Below are 17,549 nucleotides of genomic sequence, written 5' to 3'. Positions count from 1 at the left end.
TGCAGTGCATGGCTCTTGAAAACTTGTCTATCTCCGTCTATGGAGGACTAAGGACTTCCGAGGTGTCCGGTAGTTGGCACGCTGTAACCATGTGTAAGCCAAGAACGATCTGGCCCATCCGTCTATTAGTGTTTTGATGACCTCGCATTGCAGCACGCTAGAGAATTGCAGAAAGGTTTGGTCCTCGGCACCCCCAGGGTGAAGCCGCTTGGGTATCTCCCCATCTCATTATCCCCTCACATGATCACCTCGTTCGCAACGTCCTACATACAAGTTAGCTTAACTCACGCAAACCGCTCCGACAAGGTACTCACCCTCTTCAGTTCCTTAAAAGGCAGGCAGACGCAGTTCTGGACGCGAATTTCGTCACCCACGGCGCACTCCTTGCCCAGGATAGTGATCGCCTGCACCTTGACGCCGTTCTTGATGATGCTGGTGTTGTGGCTGGTCACGGGCGTAGGTGTGCCCTCGACGCGGGCCCACGCGCCGACTCGGCTGCTCCATCCAATGATAGAGTACAACACGCACGAATCGTGCTTGATCTCGGCGTCCTCCAGCACGATGGACTCCTTGACGCGGGCGCCGGCATCGATGGTGGCACGGGGGCCAACCGAAACGTTGGGGCCCAGCTTGGCCGTGGGGTGCACCTGCGCAGAGGGGTGGATGTACACGGGAGGGATGATGTTGGCGGAGGGAGGGGCGAGATCCTTGGAGCCACTCTGTAGGGCTTTCTGGAGGTAGAGAGCGTTGGCAGGGATGGCGGAACCGGCGGTCTTGATCTGACGCCAGAAGTCGGTGGTCTCGTATACGAAAAACTGCTTGCTGTCGGCCATGTCGCCGAGGATGTCTTGCTCGAGGCGGATGACTTCGTTCTTTTGGTTTTCGTCGTCATCGATCATAAACGAGCTGGCCAGGTTTTCGGATGAGCGGTACGAGCCGAGGCGGGGCCTGTCGGTGCGGCGCTTGATGGCGCTACGGATCGAGGGGAAGAGCACGTCGGCGGAGAAAAGGTAGACGCCGCAGTTGATGAGATTTGAGATGTGGCTCTCGGGCTTCTCGACGTAGTGCAGCACGCGGCGGGTGTGTGAGTCGGATACGATGCAACCAAAGTTGGTGGCGGCCTCCTCACTAACGCGCGTCCCCAAAATGACGGCCTCGGCGTCCTTCTCCTGGGCGAGCTGGAGCATCTGGTTGAGCGGGAAGCTGCAGCAGACGTCCGAGTTCAAGACAAAGATGTGCTCAGGGCGGCCCTTGAGGATAGCATCGCGGAAGTGGTACAAGCCGCCAGCAGTGCCCAGCGCCTGATATTCGCGGAGGTATTTGATGGCGATGTTGGGGAACTCGGTGGCGGCATCCTTGATGAAGTCGCGGAAGACGGATTCCTCGTAGTACCCGATGAGATAAACCTCCTGGATGGAGGGGACTTTGCTGATCGCGGTCAAGCAGTGCCAGATGATGGGGTGGCCGGCCACGTCGAAGAGGGGCTGTTGGGATCGTCAGGTTAGCGTCGCCGTCGCCGTCGTCGTCGCAAAGCACAAGGGATCTGGGTCGAGGCACGCGCATACCTTGGGAACGTCAAGCGAGAGCGGGCGAAAGCGGGTGCCGCGCGAAGCACCTCCGACCTAACCACTGTGTCAACAATTTATCCTCAAAATCGAACGCCGACTCGGAAGTCGGTGTGGCAGCAATCGAATTGCCCCCCAATTCCCCGCCATCCACTAACCAGGATCACAGCCTTCGTCGCGCCGCCAGCGCCGTTGGACTTTTCGCGGTGCGGAATCTGCAAAGACATGGCGAATATGTGAAGTTGGGCTCTGCTGTAATCTGAAGGGTTCGGAATACCAAACGAGGACAATGCTGAGGAAGCAAGGGAAGAGCAGCCGTTCTCGACGATGCCAGATGGGGCCCAAGTCCCCTGAAGCGCTGTTACGTAGCAGGGGTACAGCTAGTGAGATCATGGTCCGTGCGTTGCCCCTCATTCAATTGGGGTGTGCTGCTTCAAAGAACCAACTCAAATTTAACAACCCCCCACGTGAACTGAGATCCTGTGATGCGGTAGCCCGCATTTGGACATCGAAGCGCCACGAAGGACAAGCTTCAAATGGGAGGGCAACTGTGATCAGATCGATCCAGTGCCATTCTGGTCAAGCTTACGACATGGATGGCCGCCCCGAGCAGCTGCTCAATTTTGCTACCATTTTTTGGTGAAGTACCTACCTGCAGATACGAATAGTTAGATGCATCTTAGCATCTCAACACACCAGAGGACTATTTCTTCTCTTCCAGTTTCTGGTATCGTGTCGGATTGAGGGGACCTCGACATGCAGGGAGATTAAATGCAGGAGCGCGGAGAAGAACAAGTCGGCGTCTTGGTTACACAGCATCCTCCCATGCTAAAATGAACACTGAGACCTCTAAAACAGAAAGTCCGGCGCCAGCGCTAGTTATCTTTTAAGCACTCTCCAATTGCTTTGAACATCCACACTTCACAGCGCTGCCACTCGATTAAAACCCAATGCCTCGAATCTCAGCCTCTACCCGGGCCTTGTGGGCCGTTTCTCTTTCTTTGCCCTTCACAGGAGGAGGAGGAATCCTGATCAATATGTTGTCATGGGTGTAGCCTGCAACTCGCGCGGCTGATTCCGCGGCGCGCTCGAGCTTTCGGCTGGAGAGATTTGTTGCCCTACGTATGATGTTTGTCAGCACCGGCCCTTTGGGGAGACAAAATGAGGAATGCAAAGACTGTGAGAAGTACCTGGCATCTTGGTGCCTTTGATGGGGTGGGACTTGGGTGTGTTTTTTCATGTTAAAAGCTGGGTTTGAAGGCCAAGTGGAAGTTCGATGCAGATAATCGATTGAGCTTGCACAAATATCACCGAGGTTATCAGTTCCCGCAGAGCCAGCGCGGGGGAGAATAAGATGCAATATCCCATATTTATATTCGATTCTTCGGAGACAGAGTTGAAGACCATCCTCATCAACATGGCACATGAGGCAATGTGCGAAAGGTTGACCCGTGATACCTACTCCGAGGGAGGACACTTTTCTCCCGCCAGCATATTCTTTAGTTCACCTTGCAGCGTAGTGATAACAAATGGGGTAACGATTTTAAGAGAAGCTGCTGGCCCCAGGTAACTGCGCACGAAAATGTGGCTGATACGTGTTTGAAAGTTGACGATCCCCACTGGTCTCTGTTGCTGACCTGCTGGGTAACTTAAAAAAGGCTGTTTACAATTATGACTCTAGGAGTGCCAATGAGAACCAGAATATCCCAACTCCTTTTCCGGTAGCCTCAGGCGAACAAAGTGTACGCTTCACCTTTCGGGATATTCTGCCTGGCCCCGCACGTCAATGTTATAGGAATATTGGGCAATTAGTTCTGGTTTCCACCCCGTTGCGTGATCAAATTGCCCAGGCATCGGAGGGGAAGCATTCTCGAAAACAACTTTGAAAGCGAGCAAGAGCCTCGCTTAAAGGGCCGAACGAGGCTCTGGGAGCTTCGCCGCAAAAGGACATGGGATAACCGGGCACCGCCAGATGCAAGACTAGAAGGTATATGCTTTAGAGGGATTCAGAATCGATTATCCAGAGGGCCAGGCTCAGGCATCTCAAGGCCTTCTTCCTTTTCTGGGTATGTGGCTGCGTTATTTTGTGGTCAGTTGACGAGCACCGGTATTTATCAACTCGGTGAGCCTGTCATGTCAGCCTTGCAAGACGCCCTGGAGGTACCTTAGTCTCGGTTAGGGCAGTCAAAATGACTGGATCTACTTTGCTGTTGCCTGTTAGCGCCGAGCCCTGTCGTGATTTCGTAGCCTTAACAGGCAAGCCCTCCGCCACGCCACCACACCACCACACCCAACATGACCGTGTCATGCACCACTGGAGGCGTATGCAAGCGGGGTACCACGTTCGCAACAGCCATTGGCCCCTTAGAAAGTGCACTGCATTGCCCCCTGGCCTACCGAGAAAAGTTGCGATCAAACTGCTTAGCGAAGCCCCCTGCGTGAAGGGGGGAAGGCTACCAAAAGTGTCCTCGCTCCTGCAAGCGTAGCTAGAAGTACTCTCATATTTAGGATGCTGGGATCCTACTCGCCAGTCGCTGAGATGGATGCGTCTCCCGGAGGTACCTCCTTCTTGTCAGGACTTTTGCCCCCCCCCCCCCCCCACCCCTTTCTTTTTTCGTTTGGTACCTACTTTATCTAGTTGCTAATGGCGGGCACTCTCAACCTGAGCAATCCCCGCTGTAGTAAACGCCCACGACAGGGCGATTACGATTTTGGCACCGGCCTTGACAACACGTCTGGGGCGCCAAAGACCTTTCCGGACGACAGCATCAACCCCAGTCTTACGATGTCGAACCCGTACGGCGACGCGCCATCGGCTGATCCGCCCCAGTCGGACTCACTCTCCAACTATAACATGAACGGCGCCGAGACTACGCTTTTCTCCTGGGACATCGGCCTTCAGTATTTGTCCCCGCCCGACACCGACACAGCGGGTTTAACGACACCCGGAGTGGCCATCAACTCCAGCGACAACCACTTTTGGATGTCCCCAGGTACGACGGAGTCTTCGAACCCGTCCTTTGGGACTTCAGCCCTTCCAGGGGGGCCGCTGTTGTCTCAGCCAAGTATGGCAAGGAACAGTGGTGACCCTCCCCTCCAACAACCACGAGCATCGAGAGAAGGCCCCAGCGAACAGGAATGGGAGGAGCGCCGTCCGCTCATCCAGTTCCTCTACGCGCCAGACAAACCCAATCTCAACCTGACTCTCCAGGAGCTGATGCAGGTTATGGAGAAGGCTGGCTTTCTCAAAGGGTGCGTCAGCCCACCATGTCTTAGTGGTAAGGCCTTGCTGACCCACATGCCAGGGCGACAAGGAACATGTACAACAACCGGTTTGCCAAATGGGACATTGTCAAGAACGAGAGCAACGCTCAGAGGCGACAGCGAGCCCAACGCCAGGTCGGCACCAGTATGAAAGCCAAGGTCACGTTCAAGGGCATGCTGGACAACATCCGGGCTATCTGCGAGGCGAGCATCGCCGAGAGACGAAGCGACATCTGGGCGCTGGACGACGAGTTTCGCATCATAGACGACGACTGGGAAAACGCCTACGGCTCGGCTGCGGCGCTGGTCGTGGAGTTGTCCAAGAACCCGGACTCGCCGACTGGGTGGGAGACGATCCGCGGCGAGGTCGCGGCCATGGTCCGGGCCCTCAACTACTTCTCTCTGCCCACCATCCTCATCATCGCCTTCCGAATGTGCAAGCTGGAGAATGCCAGAGTGCGCAGCAAGACGGCGGGGGACTTTTTGCGGGGGTGCTGCGACCTCGCGCGCGCCGAGGCGGCGGCGTCCGCCCGCCACGCGCCGCTCGTCAAGCTGCTCCAGGGCCTGTACGACGTCTCCCAGAGCGACATGGACTGCCTCGCCGACATGCTCGAGCTCACCATTCCCTTCTACATCCAGCTCGTCAACACGTACGGGATGCCCGAGAGCGCCTCGGCCCTGTCCCTGGTCGCCTTCTACAACGTCGTGCTCGGCTCGGGCCCGCTCTGGCTCGAGAGCACGCTCGCCAAGATCCAGCGCCTCCTCAAACGGGCCGAGGCCGAAAAGGGCGAGGACGATATGGCGACCATTGAGATCATGGGCCTGGCCCTCTTTGTCCTGCAGCAGACGGACCAGGTGAAGACGCTGCGGCGGCTGTCGGCCCAGATGCGCATCCGCATCACACGCCGGATGCGGAGGGCCTTTGCAGACGAGCAGGAGCGCATGTACTTTGTTAACCGGCTGCTCGATGGCATCCATCTCGAGATCCGGCTCGCGCGCGACGACGTGGACGAAGACACCAAGGGACTCGTCGCCGACTTGGAGAAAGAGTACCGGGAACTCCAGGAGAGTTATGGCAAGGAGGAGGACAGCTATGGTAAGATTCTCGAGCTGGAGCTGGAGGATGTCCGAGCCAAGTTGCAAGGGACGTCCCTCTGAGGTTTCGTTGAATTCGCTCGTGGCTCTGGAAATGATTGACTTTACGTGTCCCTCGGGCAGTAGGGCGGTTGCAAAGGGGGAAGGGCCCAGAGTCTCCTACCTTTATCCTTTTGAATTGAACAGTCCAAGTGTCATTGAAGTGAGCGCTTACTCGTTCTCCTTCTACATTGATTGACCCAGCTCACCAATTGATCGCCCCTGATTGTATCTTGCACACCCACGCTGACACACTAAAAGATTACGACCTCCCAGAGACTTCGGGTCTTGACTGGGGAGGACTCGGTTTTCATCAGCCTTTTTATTTCGTTTGCGATGGACTCCCGAGGCGCAACTCGCCTCCAACCCATTTGGGTACCCGGGGGTAATTCCTCGCCCTCGGTGCCAGCCTTGAGCTGTTGAACAAAACGTAGAGTAAATTGCAGCAGGAGGTAACGGGACTGCAGGTCCACGAAAATGGGGGGGTCACTGGGCCCACAATTGGCGCCCAGGGCAGGATTTTGGCTGGCTCCGATAAAAATCACGGTGCCCCGCAGAAATGCAGAGTGCTTGCGTGAAACGCGGTCAACAGACGCGTTGCACCGCGCAACCAAGCTCCAATCGCGAGCTTGCTACAGCCCCATAATTTCCAGCCCCTTTTGAGCAGCCATCAAACTCTGGGAGTTCTCCGGACCAAGATCGAATTTGTTACTGCGCCCATGCAGATTATCACATTCTGCTAACAATCGCCATCCCCGGTAGGAGTGCAGCACGAGTTTTGGCTTTTTGCGCGCCTTTGGCCGTCGAATCATCAACTGCTGCCCGGGCTTCCACTCATTAACCAAACTTCAGGGTTCCTTCCATCGTTCTCGCCCTCACTTCAGAGTCTTCCACTTCACGACCCTCATTCCAATTCCACCTTTCCTCGCAAGCAGCATCGCCTCCTTCACTTTAATATACGACCCTCTTTTCTTGTCCTGTTTTTGGCTCTGAATACCTTCATTGCCGTGCGTGCACTCTCTTCTCCTTCTTGAACCCAGTCGGCAATCACCCATTCCAGCGATTGGCCGAGTTAAACAAGTCGGTCGAAACAGGCAAGTTGTGACCATTTACTTGCAACAACACTTTCCATCTCCATTCGTCGCCTTGATCAATTCGTTTCATTCGACTAACACAACCCAATTAGATCAACCCACCTTCAATCGTGATGGCGCGCATCAAAGTCGAAAGCGGCAGGGTCCGCTCAATGGCGACTCCGGACTCCATTCCGGATGCCCCGTCTGAAACGGCTAGTGAGCGAGTTCAGAGAGGGCGTCCAGTCCGTTCGGCAGCACGTAAGTCGTTCCCGGCCTCAACTTGTATGGCGAAATAACTGACTCCTAGCAGCCAGCATCGACACTCGTCGTGTCCGACCGACCACGGCGTCCGGCCCGCCCGACGGCCCAGATGATGAGGATAATGACCTCCTTATAATGGAAGTCCGGCGCGGCCCCAAGTCGGAGCATGAGGTTAACCTCATGGGCTCGCAGAGTGTCCAAAGCTCCTTCGTCGGCGCCAACCGAGCGCTTCGCGGCATGGGCCAAAAGCTGAAAGACATCAACGACGCGCTGGGCGAGCTGCAAGCCCGTGGTATCCAGCATGTCGCTAGCTTGCCCGAGCTGGTCCTCGTCGGTGACCAGTCCTCCGGCAAATCAAGTCTTATGTCGGCCATCGCAGGTCTCAGTCTCCCCCGCAGCAGCGGGACATGCACACGATGCCCGATCCACATCCGCGTATCTCGCGCCGATGAGTGGTCTTGCCGGGTATTTTTAAAACAAGACTACGATTTCTGCCCACCCAACCACCCTCTCACGGAGCGGGACGTTACGAACAACAACAAGTTCCCGCCGTGGGCGAAACTTGACCCCAGCCGCCAAGTACGGCGCGAGTTCAAGACCGTCAGGGACCAGTTCGATTCCGAGGAGATCGAGACCGTCCTTCGCTGCGCCCAGGTCGCCATTTTGAACCCGTCCACTCATTATCAGTTCTTTATTCCGAAACTGAAGGGCGAAGTACCCGACAGCACCCGGGAGCAACATCTTGAGCAAGTTAAAAAGAAGGAGGAGAGGGCCGAGGCCCAGTTCTCACCGAACACCGTCGCTTTGGAAGTGAAGGGTCCGGATCTTGCCGATCTAAACTTCTATGACCTTCCTGGTGTTTTCATGACTGCCAGACGCAGCGAGGACATCTTCCTGGAGCGCGTCGTTCAGAATTTGACGCGAGAATACATCTCGCGCCCGAGCGCCATTATCCTATGCGCCGTTCCCATGAACCAGGATACAGAGAATTCCCTCGCCCTCAAGATCATCAGGGGCCAGCGGGCCCAGAACCGGTGTATCGGCGTTATGACGAAGGCGGACCTGCTGCCGAACGATGATTATGCCGCCTCGGGCTGGCTTGGGATGCTCAATGGAGAGGCACACCAAACCGGTTTCGGCTATTTTATTACCTCCCGCCAGGGTAGCGACCTGGAGGAGCAGAATAAGATGGAGGAGAGCTTTTTTAACCGCACTGCGGATGCCACGGGTCACTGGCCCGAAGTGTTTGATCACTTCAAGGAGAAGTGCGGCGTCGAAAAGCTGAAGGTGTTCCTCTCCGAGAAACTAGGCGAAGAGTTTGCCAAGATGTGAGTCCATTCAAAACCACCGTCCGCAAGGCAAGCATAGCATGGAACTGACTTTCCTTGTCTTAGCCTGCCAGAAGTAAAGGAGAAGGTAGACACTCGCCTCGTCGACATTCGCAAGCAGCTGAAGAAATACCCCGATCCCCCGCCGAACCCCGAGCTGGAGATCATGAAAAGCCTTGCGGAGTTCACGATTCGGGTCAAAGACCGGGTTATGAACCAAGACTTCATGAGCATTTGGGACGATAGCTACGGCGAACCATTCAAGGCCTTCATTCTCAACATGAAGCCCAAGTTCAACGTTCGCGAGCACGCAAAGGTGTCAAAGCCCCCAGTTGTCATCGACCTCGACGGCGACAGCCCGGCACCGTCGCCGACCATGAGGAAACGGTCAGCCCCCGCCATGGACATGGCACAAACTCCCAAGAGGCAGCGGCAAGTGAATGCCGTCATCAAGACCGAGGCCCAGGACAACCCGATGTTCCCCTCAACGCCTCGCCATGCGCGGAGCTCGACGCCAGTCATGACGCCTTCCCGAGGCGGCCGGTCTAGAAGCCTCATGGATATCCGGCACCTCATCCGACGTGCCGCAGTCCCAGGCCAGCCGGGTCTCGTATCTGCCAGCGTTTACGAGCCCTTGTTCACGGAAGCCGCCAAGAGCTGGGACCGGCACCTGCACAAATTCGTAGACAACACGCTCTCCCTCCTGCAAGCCGAGATCCTCACCATCCTCGACGCGGCGTTCGCCCACCTCAAGAACCGGGCCGTCTACAAAGAGTCGCGCGAGCACATGCGAGCCTTCGTCGAAGCCCACCGCATCGAGCTGCGCGGCCAGCTCGACTTCATCTACAACCTCGAAGCCAAGCGCCTCTTCACCAAAGACGAAGAAGCGCTCAAGCGCAACCAGGACGCCGAGATGCGCATCCTGGTCCGGCACCGCAACCACTTCCGCATCGCCGCGCACAACGGCGAGGAGCTCAGCGTCGTCCCTAAGGTGGAGGACATGACCGACGAGGACCGGAAGCAGGAAGAAAGCAAAATGGCCAAGGAGCTCAAGAACCTCGGCCCGGACCCCTTCGAGCCCGAGCTCGCCGTGGCGGCCTACATCCGCGGCTACTACCTCACCGCCGCCAACCGCTTCGTCGACTACGTCTCCATCCACGTCATGTCCGGCCTGCTGCCGCGCGTCGCCTCCGTCATCGACACGTACCTGCACGAGAAGCTCGGCCTGACCAGCAGCGCGACCGCGCAGGCCGTGCTGCAGCGGCTGATGTCGGAGGGGCCCGAGATTGAGCAGAAGAGGCGGGATCTGCGCGCCGAGAAGGAGACGCTGGATGGGGCCATGGATATCATTGTTAATTTGGAGCGCCGCGCGCATGAGCAGCAGCTGGCGGCCGCGGCGGCGTCCCAGTCGCAGTATACGAATGGCTTTGATCCGTCGCAGGGGGAGAGCATGACCACGCTGGATGGCCTGGGGAATGGTGTTGCGGGGACGGTGTACTCGGCTACTCAGTTTGGCGATGCTTGATGGCGGCGCTTGATGGCGGTATTGTGCTGCTTGCTTCATGGGGAGGGAAAGCCTCCTGCGCTTTTATGTTTTATTTGTTTCTTTGTTTCCTGTCGGTCGGTCTTGTCGGATATTAAGGATGGCGCACGATACCACGGCTGTGGTTGGAGTATCGGTACTGTAGGCTATATGATCAGCTTGCTGATTCTGTTGGCCAGTTCGTGGTCCTTGGATGGGTCACTGAATCTCATGTATTCATCTGGCGGATTTCGTCGACGCACATTTCGGGATTTGTATCTGGCTGGACTTGGGTGTGGATGGATCGGATTTGTTTGTGGCGAAAAGGGGCAGCGCCAAGAGATGTCAGCAGGGGATGAATTTTCCCTCGCACCACCTTGTACGAATACTTGCTGTTACTATGGCTCCTAATATTGCTGCCTATTAGCATGGCACATGTGCGCTCTGAAGAGCGCGTTCAGATAGTTCTGAAAATACCACGACTTCATGATACTTGATGAATGTTGGGGCTGCTGAGGATTGCCCTAGCAACCCAAGTAAACAGCCCCACATTGCAGCCCCTGAATGTCACTCGAGACAAGATCGCCGAGTTGCCCGACACGACGTTGATGTAATACAAACAGGAATGCCTAGCGTTTAGTTCCGGCGTTGTGTACGTCCAAAGCCCAATATTAGCTGACAAGAAATAACCTGTTTAAAAAGGAGAACAAGTCCTGTTCGCCCACCACTCGTCAGCTCCTGGGCCCAGGCCATCTGCCCATTCACCGGCTCTGTCAAGGTCAACTCTTCAACAATTATGATCATGTAGTTGGTCTCAAGTAGGCGGCGAGCCAAACTTTGGCTTGACCCCGACTGTGTGCACGCTTCATTATTACTTCGAGTTTCAAGCCCAAAAACGTTCAGATGTCAAATGGCTTCATATCGAAAAAGAAAAAGGGCTGATAAAGACTCCGAGATAAGTATCGCAACGAGGGACTGTTAGTTTTATTCCTTCGTTGCGTTGCTATAAAATTTTATTTGGAAATGATGAAGTCTTTTTTCCTCTAGGGTACTTTCCCACCATCGGTTGTTCTGGCATTTCACCATGGAGACTCTGGCTTGAACTCCTGTATTCCATCGCTGTTTTTTCTTTTGTGGTGAGGGGTGGGATTAACGTAGCCAAGGCCGAAACCAGGCTATATAGTTTACTTTTTGGTTGTTGGTTTTCAACAGATCCCATTGCAGACCACTTCGTGGTGCAGTGGTAGGTTGTGAACCTAGTCGATTCCCCCCTCGTTGAAGCAAGTTCGCGCCGTGGGTGGCGAATGACCACAACCTGTCTGTTCGATCCAAATTGGATCGGCTGATTTTTTTGTATTTCATTCCCTAGGTAGGTACTTGCACCACCCCAACTTGCACCACCCAAGAGCGACCAGAACTTCGGTCATTAAGTTTGCTAGCTCCTTTTCAAATCTGGAATGGCAACTAAGCAACTAAGTACGAAAAAAAGGCTATAATTCTCCAAATCAAGAAGAGCCTTGAGCCGAAGAAGAATACCTATTATTTGATCTAACAACTCTTACTATCCGACCAGGTATTCTTCAACCTTAACCCTGGCGGGAGTAACCCGCATCACCCAGGATCTGTGCTTCACGGGGTACTTCCTACCCTCTGACGACCTTTTCCACCAACTTGATTCCCTCGGCTTCAAGCTTAGCGCGGAGAGGGTCACAGATCTCCTTTGTGTACGGAGCCAAGACGCCCGGCTGGTTCAGCGGCTCAAAGCCGTCGAGGAGCATTTGAGTGGCGATTCCGCAAGTGATTCCGACCGACTTCGACATGGCAGAGTAACCGTTGGGATCACCAAACAACTCAAGGGTGGATGTAATGGTTTCCTGTCGAGGGTCAGCCACGGCCAGGAGAGGGTGTGACCCTGCTTGGTAAAGCGGGCGGTACTTGCCTCGGAGCCGTCCTTCCACTTCACCACAAATTTGTGCTGTAGCACCACCAAGTCGCGCTCATCAGGCTGAAAGCTGCAGAGCCTCTCAAGCTCGGCAGAGAGTGTATCCAGCAGATTCCCATGGACGGTAGCTTGCTTGCTGGAAAAGAGGCCCATCCAGCGTAGGCCAGCTAGAATCTCCTGCCGTTCGGCCGACGACGAAAATGTACATAGCTGGTCGACCTTCTTAACAAGATCCTCTTCGGAAGGTGAGGCCGCTCCGGTGGCTTGCTGCTGAATCTGAGCCCAGGTGATGCCATCCACGAGCCACGGCTTCTCCGAGGAGTCGATCCACCCAAGGTCAATGAGGGCCCTGACCAGGGCGGGGTTGCCTTCGTATCGAAGGGATCCACGAATGATGGTGTGGGCTTCGGGAATGTTGTAGAACTCGCGGAAGGGCGTCGAGTCTCGATTTGGGTACGCGAGGAACGAGTATCCGTCGAGGACGAAGTACGGCACAGCCTTGGCCATGAGATCCTTGTTCGGGATATGGACCAGCTCTCCTTTGTCGTAAAAAGTAGCAGAGTTGTACTGCGAGAGCAAGGCACCACGCGGGGACCACGAGAACTAACATGGGTAGGCAAGCAGCGTTAGGCGAGAGCAAGAGGTTCAAACGGGGGGCTGACGCTACCTTGAATTTGAGCGGGTTGTTAGCAGCCTCGGGAGCGGGAAGCCCACCACAGTACGAGTAGGTAGACAAGCAGTGTTAGGCGAGAACAAGAGGTCCAAAAGGGGGAGCTGACGCTACCTTGAATTTGAGCGGGTTGTTGGCAGCCTCGGGAGCGGGAAGCCCACCACAGTACGAGTAGAACTCGAGAACCTGGCCTCCCTTCTCGTGAACTTCTCCAATGACCTTGACAGCGTATAGGTGGTCCACGCCAGGGTCAACGCCGACCTCATTCAGCACGGTAATACCGGCCCTACGAAATTTCAGTTGGCAGACCGTCCATGCAAGCACAAGCACCACTTACTCCTTGGCAGCGGCATCCAGCTCGCGCATGGCCGGGGATACATAGCTTGTAGTCACCACCTGGGTCTTGCCCTTGATGGCCGAGCGGATCACATCGGCGTGGTAGATGAAGGGAACGAGGGATATGACGACCTGGTGGCTGGCGACGTGCTGATCTAGATCGGGGGACTTGACGTCGAGAGCGAGGGCTGTAGCCCGGGGCCGCCCGGCCACCAGCGCCTGGGCGGTGGAGAGGGTCCGGCAAGCTGCGAGTCACAGTGAGTCAACCTGTTGCGCTCGCTTGGGGAAACAGAATCCACGTACCGACGGTCAGCTCGTTTTCGGGGTCCCGCAGCAGGTAATCGATGCATGGCTTGGCCACCAGGCCACTACCGAGCACGAGGATCTTCTTTTGCGGCATCTTGGTTGCTCGGGCGATGGTGAACTTTACTTGAGTGCAGGTCAAGATCAAAATGTGCCGAGAAAGGGATAAGGCAAAGGGATTTATGATACCTATGTATGACTCAAATATCCCACTGTTACGGGCTGCAAGGATATGAGGTTTCAGGAGTTCTGATAGCGATTTAGTGGCGAATCTAAGGTATGATGTATGTAGGTAAGGAAGATCCATGGTTAAAGGGGACTTACAAGGAACACCTATAAACACAATATTCTTTTGTTCAATTCCCATTGCTCACGCCGTGTGAGTCACGCGCAACTTTTCCCTTTTTATGGTCGTGCTAGCTCAAATTTTGATTGACAAATCTAAACAATAATAAACTCACTGAGGGAATGGGCAGGAGAGTAGACAACAGAAAACGGAGAGTGGTAGAGAATGTAAGGATAGCTCAGTAAGCGAGCTCAAGGCTAGGACGTAACTCGGAACAGGATACACTTTCTCTCTCTTTCTTGTCCTTTTTCTTTTTTCTTTTCTTTTCTTTGTGTCCTTCGCTTTTACACCAATCAACACTCCTCCTCACCTTTACTCGGACTCCCCCCCATCAGACAGGTCATCATCATCATCCTCCTCCTCCTCATCAGACTCAAACTCATACGCCGCATAATCCGCGCCGCCGCCGCCCTCAAACCACGTATGATGCACATCCGACATATGGGCATACACCTCCGCCGCCGTATCCGCGACCATCGCCGCACAATTGAAGCACCAGTGCTTCCCACACGGACACGAGATATGATCACACCCCGCCGTCCTCTCCGTCGCCACCCCACACGCCGGACACGTCTTCACCACCAACCCCCCCTTCTCCCCACCACCCCCACCGGCCAGAACCCCCCCCACCGCAGCCACACACTCCTCACACCGCCACCCCTCCCCGACCTCCGGCACCCCCCTTGCACAAACCCTCTCCACAAACCTCCTCGCCCGCCCACACGCCCCCGCACACCACGCATACACCCACTCCCCCCGCTCCTCCACCGCCTCCCTCACCCCGCCCAAACACCGCACCGCCCGCGGCAGCGCAGCCGCCGTCGGCGCGGGCCGCCGCCGGCAGAAGGGACACGCGAGCGCGGCCGTGTTGAGCACGCGGCCGGGCCGGTTGGCGCCGTACCAGGCGGTGGCGCAGGATGTGCAGATGCGCTCGGCACAGCCGCGGCGGCCGCCGCAGGCGGGGTGGAGGTGGCGTTTGGGGAAATTGCTGAAGCAGAGGGTGCAGGTGCCGGATTGGGTGCGGCGGCGGGTGATCCAAGAGGTGAGGGTGGTGAGGAGGGCGGGGGTGTTGTGGATGGGTTTGTGGTGGTGCGTGAGGGTGAGGGGGGTGTTGGAGGTGGGGAGGATGGAGACTTTGCTGGGGAAGAGGGTGGTGAGATTGGTGGGGTCGGTGATGTGCGTGATGGTGTGGTAGAGGGAGCGGTTGTTGAGGGGGTCGGGGATGGTGGCGTCGTCGTTGCGGAGGAGCCAGGCGGTGCCGTTTTCACTGGCGAGGGCCGACGCGGTGGTTTCGACCGTGACGATGGTGCTAATGGTGCCGGCCGTGCAGGCGGGGCACTGGTAGGTAGATTCGTCGAAAGAGGACGGGCGGTAGACGGCAGGCCAGATGACGCGGTTGGTGCACTTGGTGCAGGTGACGCAGGGGGCGATTGTGAGAGCCTTGTAGTTGGGGTTCGTCTGAGAGGTTCTGTTGATCTGTCGGCAATAGTGGCACTTGGGGCGGACGTTGAGCAATTTCGGGTTGTACACCACGTACTGGGCTCTACAGTCCGTCATGGAGCACTCGTTCCAGCTCGCCGTGGTGTCGCTGTTGTCGGACTTGGACACACCCCCTGTGACCCGCGCTTCCTGGACTTCCCGTGGTTCATCGTTACCCGGCTGGCGAGTCCCCAGGCACACCCCGCAGGTACCGTCTGCACCCATAATCGTTACTGAACGAGGGAATTCGCAGGCGTTGCACATCACAACCGGCCCCAGAGGCGCTTTGCTCTTGTTCGGGCTCCAGCCAACCTCTGCCTCGAACGTCGTGGACAGGTTCATCTCCAGCATCTTGTAGTCGACGAGGGCGCCGAACAGCCTGCGATCCTCCTCCTTCAGAACTGTTTGGCGGCCTGCCTCAGCTGACTGGGTTCCCGCTGTCGCCTGCCGAAGCTTCTTATCAGCCTCTAGAAGCAAGCTGAGACAGTTCACGCTCCACGTTTCGGGGATATCGAGCGTGTTCCAGTTATCCCGCCAAGCCAGAAGCTCCGTGTACGCAACCTCTTCGAGGGGCTTGATCCCCAAGCGCACGCTGAGAGCTGCTAGCAACGCTGCAGGGCGGGCGGCCAGCATTGTCCCAGGAAGAACCGTGTGCAGAAGCACCTTCCAGAACTTGCACTGGTGTTCAGACCGGGCCAGTGCCATGGGAATCTTAGGAACCTCCGTCTCTGGGACATCCTTGACATGGGCGGGGAGGTCGCCCTTCGAGTTCACGTACGTCAGACGAGTGAGGATGCGGCCGAGCCGGCGCAGGATGCGGTAGTCGCAGGACCGCCCGATCTCGAGCAGCTCGTCGCGGGTGAACCCCGTCGCGTTGGCCTCGTCATCCTCTTCATTCTCGGCGGGCGTGAACCGCACCGTGGGGTCGAGGAAGACGCATGGGTACCGTGCTTCCTCCGGAACGGCCTCGATCATCTCGACAATCTCTCCCGCAAAATCGTATGACTCCTCCAGCCACTTCTTCAGGCGCTCCTTCTTGTTCGCATCCGTGGTCCTGTCAACCTGAAGGCCGAAGCTGGTGATCAGCCCATCGCGGGCGGGGTTGAGCCGGTCGTTGCAGACCGTTCGCCAGAGCGCACCGAAGACGGGGTTGACGGAGAGGGCGGACACGTCAGATTCGATGATCTCGGTCAGCTGCTCGACAACGATTTTCTGATATTCCGGGTCGGCCTTATACCGCTTAGCAAAGTCCATGGCCGGGTGTTCCCGGGACGGGATGATCTGAGACATGGTTTCCAATGAGACCTTGGGACGGACGATGTTGGCCTCGAGAGCGTTCTTGTCGGTCTTTGTGCTAGAAATGGACAGGTAACGAACGCTGGCTCCGTCCTTTTCCGATGTGAGCTGGTTGACCTTGCCCTTGTCGCGGTAGTGGAAGTGGGTAGCAATGTTCCGGGAGTCCAGTTTGGCACCCTGCTTATCCGCGCCCATCCAAGCCAGCAGAAGGTTGATGGTTACCTCGGAAATGGTGGCCACCGCCGCCCCCTTCGGAAGACCTAGGCAGACGCCCCCAGTGCAAGCCGAGAGGTACAAGAACATGGCGGCAATTTCGTCGGTATGGCTACCCCCCTCCTCAACGATGCTAAACACTTGGGCCCGCTTCTCGCCTTCGCCGAGGGTTCGGCAGACTGAGGTCCAGTCGGCAAAGAGCTTCCCATTCCCGCCGTAAGCGCCAGGCTCGCAAAGCTTGTCCTGCTCCGTCTTCCACAGGCCTGCCCTCCGCTCCGTGTGGGGGGGAGCGTCGGCATACAGCAGGACGATGGTCTTCGCCTCCGGGCGCATGACTTGATGTGCGAGAGCAAGACCGGTCCTTGCCGCCTCGGGCCAATCACCACCGGCCTGAGGCTTCAGCTTGTCGACGAAGGCCAGCAATTCCGCCTGGGACACCTCCGACTGGGCATCGCGGCTGTGCCATCCCGACCACTCGGTGACCTGTGACATGGTTTGGTCGTAGTCTCGGTACCCGAGAACGCCGATTCGGGAGAAGGAGGCGGTTGTGGCCGAGATGCGGATGATGTCGTTCAATGAGCTCTTGAGCGACACGAGGAAGGAACCCATGGATGATGTGGCATCGGTGACGATCAGAAGGTCGTACTCTTGGTGCGCAGGAGCCGTCTTACCGAGATCCATGTTGTCGAGGGCCGTGGCGACGGGAGCTACATCGTTGGCCGCCATCTCACTGGTCTTGGATCTCGAAAAGATGCGAGTGAGTTTGGTGGTGTAATTTTTCATATATTTTTACAGAAGATATTCGTTGTGGAAG

The 17,549-nt window shown here is 56.5% G+C and overlaps 5 protein-coding genes across 5 annotated transcripts; 2 read left to right on the top strand and 3 right to left on the bottom strand.

The window, feature by feature from the left end:
• Positions 1-3: 3 nt before the first annotated feature.
• F5144DRAFT_559853 (nucleotide-diphospho-sugar transferase) lies at positions 4-2,105 on the bottom strand. Its single transcript, XM_066788176.1, has 4 exons — positions 1,724-2,105; positions 1,566-1,622; positions 315-1,484; positions 4-263 (listed from the first exon to the last, which is right to left on the bottom strand). The coding sequence occupies exons 1-4, from the start codon at positions 1,790-1,792 to the stop codon at positions 237-239; spliced, it is 1,323 nt and encodes a 440-aa protein (XP_066645833.1). The 5' UTR covers positions 1,793-2,105; the 3' UTR covers positions 4-236.
• A 2,059-nt stretch (positions 2,106-4,164) lies between these two features.
• Positions 4,165-6,444, top strand: F5144DRAFT_559849 (uncharacterized protein). The gene is made up of 2 exons (XM_066788175.1): positions 4,165-4,817; positions 4,871-6,444. The coding sequence occupies exons 1-2, from the start codon at positions 4,210-4,212 to the stop codon at positions 5,985-5,987; spliced, it is 1,725 nt and encodes a 574-aa protein (XP_066645832.1). The 5' UTR covers positions 4,165-4,209; the 3' UTR covers positions 5,988-6,444.
• A 726-nt stretch (positions 6,445-7,170) lies between these two features.
• F5144DRAFT_639842 (P-loop containing nucleoside triphosphate hydrolase protein) lies at positions 7,171-10,639 on the top strand (the record flags this gene model as incomplete). Its single annotated transcript, XM_066792726.1, has 3 exons — positions 7,171-7,297; positions 7,350-8,628; positions 8,695-10,639. The coding sequence occupies 3 exons, from the start codon at positions 7,171-7,173 to the stop codon at positions 10,151-10,153; spliced, it is 2,865 nt and encodes a 954-aa protein (XP_066645831.1). The 3' UTR covers positions 10,154-10,639.
• Positions 10,640-11,687: 1,048 nt separating this feature from the next.
• Positions 11,688-13,658, bottom strand: F5144DRAFT_618110 (saccharopine dehydrogenase). Its single transcript, XM_066791907.1, has 5 exons — positions 13,402-13,658; positions 13,100-13,343; positions 12,877-13,048; positions 12,114-12,695; positions 11,688-12,024 (listed from the first exon to the last, which is right to left on the bottom strand). Exons 1-5 carry the CDS (start codon positions 13,496-13,498, stop codon positions 11,794-11,796), a joined length of 1,326 nt encoding a protein of 441 aa, XP_066645830.1. The 5' UTR covers positions 13,499-13,658; the 3' UTR covers positions 11,688-11,793.
• Positions 13,659-14,059: 401 nt separating this feature from the next.
• On the bottom strand, positions 14,060-17,416 carry F5144DRAFT_485176 (uncharacterized protein; the record flags this gene model as incomplete). Its single annotated transcript, XM_066785489.1, has 2 exons — positions 14,060-14,341; positions 14,378-17,416. 2 exons carry the CDS (start codon positions 17,414-17,416, stop codon positions 14,060-14,062), a joined length of 3,321 nt encoding a protein of 1,106 aa, XP_066645829.1.
• Positions 17,417-17,549: the final 133 nt, after the last annotated feature.

This window comes from Chaetomium tenue (assembly GCF_020726465.1).
Source record: "Chaetomium tenue strain MPI-SDFR-AT-0079 chromosome Unknown F5144scaffold_2, whole genome shotgun sequence".
Classification (NCBI taxonomy): Eukaryota; Fungi; Ascomycota; class Sordariomycetes; order Sordariales; family Chaetomiaceae; genus Chaetomium; species Chaetomium tenue.
This window is presented reverse-complemented; position numbering and strand designations above follow the sequence as displayed.